Below are 5,438 nucleotides of genomic sequence, written 5' to 3' on the forward strand. Positions count from 1 at the left end.
AGATCTGTCTACACAGAGGACTCACCTGGATGTCCTTTTTTGTGCATCACAAACTCACAAAAATCTACCCTGCAGCGCTATTGGTTGTGAGGTCCTTGCATGCCCTTAAAAGCAGGAAGTTCTAGAATGTTTGGGTTAGAACACCAACAAATAGCCTACAGGCAAAAATCCCCTACAAGAGCTTTAAATAAATGAGCCATTCAACAAACCATACATATATCAACTTTGAACTTAAAATCCTCACAAGTGATATAAATTCATGCTGTGAGAGACTATTTTGCATCACAGACAGTTGTCCTGTTGCTAAGGGAAGCAGAAAAAGGGTGAGAGAGTTCATGGATTTTGAAGATGGAAAAAAAAAAAGTTTCAAACCTAAGTTTCTATGTTTCTTTTTAAATATCATACATTGAAGTTTTCTCTTTGACAAAAGAGCTCCGGTTATTGCAGAGACGTGCGTGCTCAGATGTGCTCGCAAAAAACAACAACAACACCCTCCTCTCCCCCAAAACAAACAAACAAACAAACAAACAAAAAAAAAACCCCCGTGGAGTTATGACGTCTCAGGATCCCCGTCTACTTCTTTTCCCGTTGTTTCTGAAACAGAAGCAACAATGTCAGCGAATGGTAAACAAACATTTCATCCAGTTTTGGGAACTTTTCATGAATTGAAAACCTTTGCAAATGTGTGGAGTTATTTAGCATTGCTCCCAATAATAGTGTTTGTTATACGGTGTTGCATTGCATTTCTTCTTATCAAATTGTTCTTAAAATGTTACCCCTTCTTCTTAAAAAGAAGCCTCCTTGCATTAGAGATACAGAAAATATACCCAGTAATGAACTGGCTGCTCAATAAATTTTGAGCTTTCAAACATTATGTACATAAGAGCTGTTAGAATTTTTATTAAAACACAATTAAAGTGCAACTGACAACTTTGTACAAGTCCAATGAAACAGAACAACAGTAATCCAAAAATACACAGGGTAATTATCCCAGTTATCAGAAAGCAATAAATCACCTTATGGAAGGAGCAATTTACAAAATCTTTCTGGCAAGCAACTTAATGAAATCATCACTAAAGACTGCTTGCCATCAGAGCAGTATGGTGCAAAGACATTGGATAGACTTATATGTGATAAATTTGTATTTCTCCTGAGTACAGAGTTTTCCCAATAACCGATTTAACACATTTATTTTTTAGAGAGTGTTTTCTGCAGAAAACACTCTCTAAAAAAGCAGAAGAAAAAGAATCCATCTTATTACAAACATTTTCCTCACAGTAAATCACGTTGATGTCTTAAAACAGTGGAGTAATCTCACTATTAAAAGGATCAGCCTTTTTTTTTCAGTGATCATACAGAGCTTGGCTCGGACTGGAGCCTATCAAAATGCACCATAACTAAGAGTGCATTAAAATTGTATAACCCCCCCCCTTTCTTTTATATATAAATATATGGTGGCCCATTATAAGCATTTACCATGCATAAATAATACAAGTGAGAGGATGCTCCCCTGACATTCACTGGGAACCATCTGTAGTATTGCCTAGCAACAAGTAATTAAGGCTGCATTGCTAGGATACCATTTTAGCCATACTGGGTACCGTAGAGGAGATATTGATTCCAGGAGGAGACAACTGCTTGGAATTTGTGTTAACACGGTGGTATAGTTTTCTGGAGCCTCAGGGCTCTTTTTAAAGTATTTTTGTACAGATTTGGTTCTCAAGCACAGTCTCTTGACTATGATGTTCTAATGACTTGATTTAACCACAAATAATTCAAGCAATCTGACTGCACAAATGTGCACTCCAACCAAAGTTAACAAATGCAAGAACTGACCTTCAAGTGCCCTCTGAAAGTTAAAGTTTTAGAGATCTCCAACAAAAATAAAAGAGGAATACATTGAAAAAACAGCAGGTTGTCATGTGTGAAACGTCCCTTCAAGCAAGTTAACAACTTGCACTGTCTGCAGATTCTGTCAGTTAGTCATGGAAAATCTCATGCAGAAGAAGATGCCAAGCGTGATTAACAACCAGAATCGCATGACACCAACCTCTTGGCAAACTGACATTATGGCACCGTCTCTATCTGACGCTGAAATTAATAATTTATACTCAGCCGAGTCAAGAATCCTCAGACACACTCTCAAAGTACATAAAAACACGAGACCTTCACAGGAGAGCCAGATTTTGTTAGGAACTCAGTGTGGCCAGTCATTGAAATGTGAAGCATGAAATGTGTTTAACCTGACCAATCCATTACGAGACGAAGGCCCGTCGCCTGCTCACCTCTTCTCTTGGCTTGTCGTCTTTCATCTTCTTTCTGGTCATGTGACCCCGAAAGCCGGCCTGAATCTTTGTAGCCGCCTTGTTCGCGGCGGGGTCATCTAGAGGAATGTCCATAATGTCCTCGTCCTGAGGTTGAGCGCACCCCTCCTAAATGTTAGAACGCAACAGAGGGTCACGTACGTCAACCGTGAAAGGACGACGCGCAAAGAGCAAAGGGAAACACGCTAACATTTTCACTCAAGTGTGCCTATTTTCAACCAGAGTACCCAAGGAATGAAACTGACTGAAATGAAAGCGGTGTAGCAGTAACTATTGGTGATACAAAAAATATATGTGTGGTAAAAAGCCCAGGACATTTCATTGAACAAGAATGATTTAAAACTTGCCAGGAAATTCTGGCAAACCACCAGCACTGTTAGTCAAGAAATGAAAAAAAAGAAAGAAAGAAAAAAAAAAAAGGTTGTACTTTTAACAAGCGAATCAACAAAAGCGATGACAACATTTTTCCGATTTGGTTCCATGCATCATGCCTATCAGCTGATTTAAAGGACCATATCCGTCCCATGTGAGGGTTCAGTTTCCAAAAGCTCATCTAATTTGCTGAGCCCATTGAGGGTTGAGTCTCCGTCAGGGGACGGAAAGTTGTAACCAAGACGAGCGTCAGAGTCAGTAAGTATGAGGCATGAACCTGGCAAAAAGGAAGCGTGATGCTCCTGAGAGGTTCCAACACTGTTGTGCAGAGATAAACAAAGACCTATTACACAACAAACAGATCCTTTTGGGCATACTGTATTCCGTATTCATGATCTGCTGCAGACAGACTTATGCATATATATTAACTGGAACATGTCAAGCTACTGATTTCTATGGGGGTGGTAGATTACCGCTTGCCTGGTACTATGGATCCCTAACCTTAGTTCTTATTGGAAAGGGAAAAAAAAAATTCTGCACAACCAGTCACAGGTTCTTGACAAGCACTGATATTTGGACGTTATTGTGAAGAAGGTCGTCTGAAAACTAGGCACACGACGGTGTGTGATCAGAAAGATTGCCATCGGTTTCAGACATGCAAATGACCATCTGTGTCACTGGTAACAAGTCATGTCTTCAAATTATACACAGTTAATTGCTGTTTCTAGAAAGTTCACTACCCTCCCACAAACACACAGCTCAAAGCCCACGCAGAGTGGCACGGACGACTTGTGTAACATCCCCCCCCAAATGCTTGAATTTCTCCTGTCGGGAAGCTTAAAACGCAGAGAACAAACAGCTTACAATTGTCAGGAATCAAAAGACTGTTTTGTCTTTTGTTGGTCTGGCTTACACAGTCTAGGATTTGGGTGATCTGTGTAGCACAACAGATGCAACAAAACACTGCAACAGATATGTCAAAAGCAGACATGATCAGTCAAAAGCAGTCCTAGCTTAGTTAGCGACTGAATTTATTTCAGCTGCAATGAAATCTTAAGACATTTGTCGAGAGACACAAAATCAGAATGCACATGAAAGTAAAGCTCACTTTAAGAAAAGATATTGTCACAATTTCCAACTTTGTGGGTAAAATGGAGGAGAGGGTGTTATAGTATAGTTGCTAACGTGCATAGGAACCTCCTTTCTTAAACCGGGCAGTTCCAATAGAAATTTCTGGAAGGAAATCTTACATTTCATAAAATGCTTTTGCGTCTCCTTTTGGCAAAGGATATCATCCAAGTAACTACACCATATTCATGATTTGTTGACTTGTCAAGAACCATTTAATAGAAATCTTTGGATCAATCATAATTTCAAACTGTACTTTATGACTCACAATTAAACCCAGTACCATCCCTTAACTCTGCCCCTTCCCCCGACCAACCACACACTGAAATCTGCCCATAATATATTAGATATAGTATATCACATATAGGTCCATTTAGTCCACCCTATTTGACTTATGCCCATTATTCAAATTCATATGCTGTTGCACGCTTTGGCTGACTGTTTGTTCCATTAACTTTCCCTGTAATATGCAAATTAAATGGATTTCCCTGTCCTGATGCAAAGTCACACAATGATTGTACTGTGAACAAAGGTGAACATGCTTGTATGTCAAAACTCGTTATCCAAAAATAGACAGTAATAAGAGTACATCCAGTCAGCAGGTTTGATAAAGATTCTCAAATGCTCTAAGTGCTGTGTACCTGTCCTATATGTATACCTGTCTCGAGCAGCTGTGTGTCTGTTCATTAGTGTATCATAATACAGTACTTCACTCATCTTATCAACTAATGAATTTCACTGAGTCAGTGAGAAATAGCACAAGAAAGAAGTGGAACGGTGATAACATGTGACAGAGTTCGTGTAAAACAACATGCATTTTCACTGCAGGGCTTTTCTTCAAACATCATCAAACTGCTATAATTATTACGTTGATACGTACCAGCCTAGACTTACATTCTCCGCACTTAAGATTCTGACATTTCCCTTTGCCCGATCATTGTAAACGACTAATATTTTAAAAACAACACAATGCAAAAGTTTGGTCATCCGAATTCAGATATTACTACCGTATACATTATATTATGCACTCTCGTCCAATTGCTGAAATTCGCTCAACTTTTGATTGGGCGTTATGTAACAGTTAGGACACTTATTTCTAAGACAAAGCGAATAAAGACCATATTTTGAAGCAGCAAAATTCTGTTCATGTCTGTGTAGCAACTAATATATTAAAAACTACCAAGTACACTCTGGTTCACAAGTACAGAAATCTTTTCGGACAAGAAATGACTCGCCTTACTGAATCAGCAGTGAAAGTGAACTCAAGTTTTTGGAAGCTGTACATACATGTAACTAGGGAAACTGCCACCGTAAAAATTTTACATACCTTTCGACAGTCCATGGCGATGTGATGAAAGTAAAACGTTAGTAAAAAACTCAACTCAGCAGTCGCCTAAAATGCGGTTGGGAAATATCACAGATTCAAGATTCCTATCTTCGAGCGATGTTCTCTAGCGCTCTCTGTATAGCTCCCTCTCTCCTTCTCAATATGATAGCGTGTTACAGCGGGTAATCTTATTCACCAATCAGCAACCATAGCAACTCAGGTAGCTCTTAACATCACTGAGAGGACCCAAACATCACGCATACAGTCGCATGACACTGTACGACATT

At 39.2% G+C, this 5,438-nt stretch overlaps 1 protein-coding gene across 1 annotated transcript; it reads right to left on the minus strand.

Annotated features, from left to right (window-relative positions):
* Positions 1-573: 573 nt before the first annotated feature.
* nrgna (neurogranin (protein kinase C substrate, RC3) a) lies at positions 574-5,166 on the minus strand. Its single transcript, XM_030793134.1, has 3 exons — positions 5,152-5,166; positions 2,286-2,432; positions 574-594 (listed from the first exon to the last, which is right to left on the minus strand). The coding sequence occupies exons 1-3, from the start codon at positions 5,164-5,166 to the stop codon at positions 574-576; spliced, it is 183 nt and encodes a 60-aa protein (XP_030648994.1).
* Between the last annotated feature and the right edge of the window lie 272 nt (positions 5,167-5,438).

The sequence above is a fragment of the Chanos chanos genome, chromosome 15 (assembly GCF_902362185.1).
Source record: "Chanos chanos chromosome 15, fChaCha1.1, whole genome shotgun sequence".
Lineage (NCBI taxonomy): Eukaryota > Metazoa > Chordata > Actinopteri > Gonorynchiformes > Chanidae > Chanos > Chanos chanos.

What these genes read in the sequence shown, in the direction of transcription:
- nrgna (XM_030793134.1), bottom strand. An exon ending in ACGACAAGCCAAGAGAAGAG is followed by an intron (nt 595 to 2,285) that starts GTGAGCAGGCGA and finishes CTTCTGTTTCAG; the next exon opens with AAACAACGGGAAAAGAAGTA.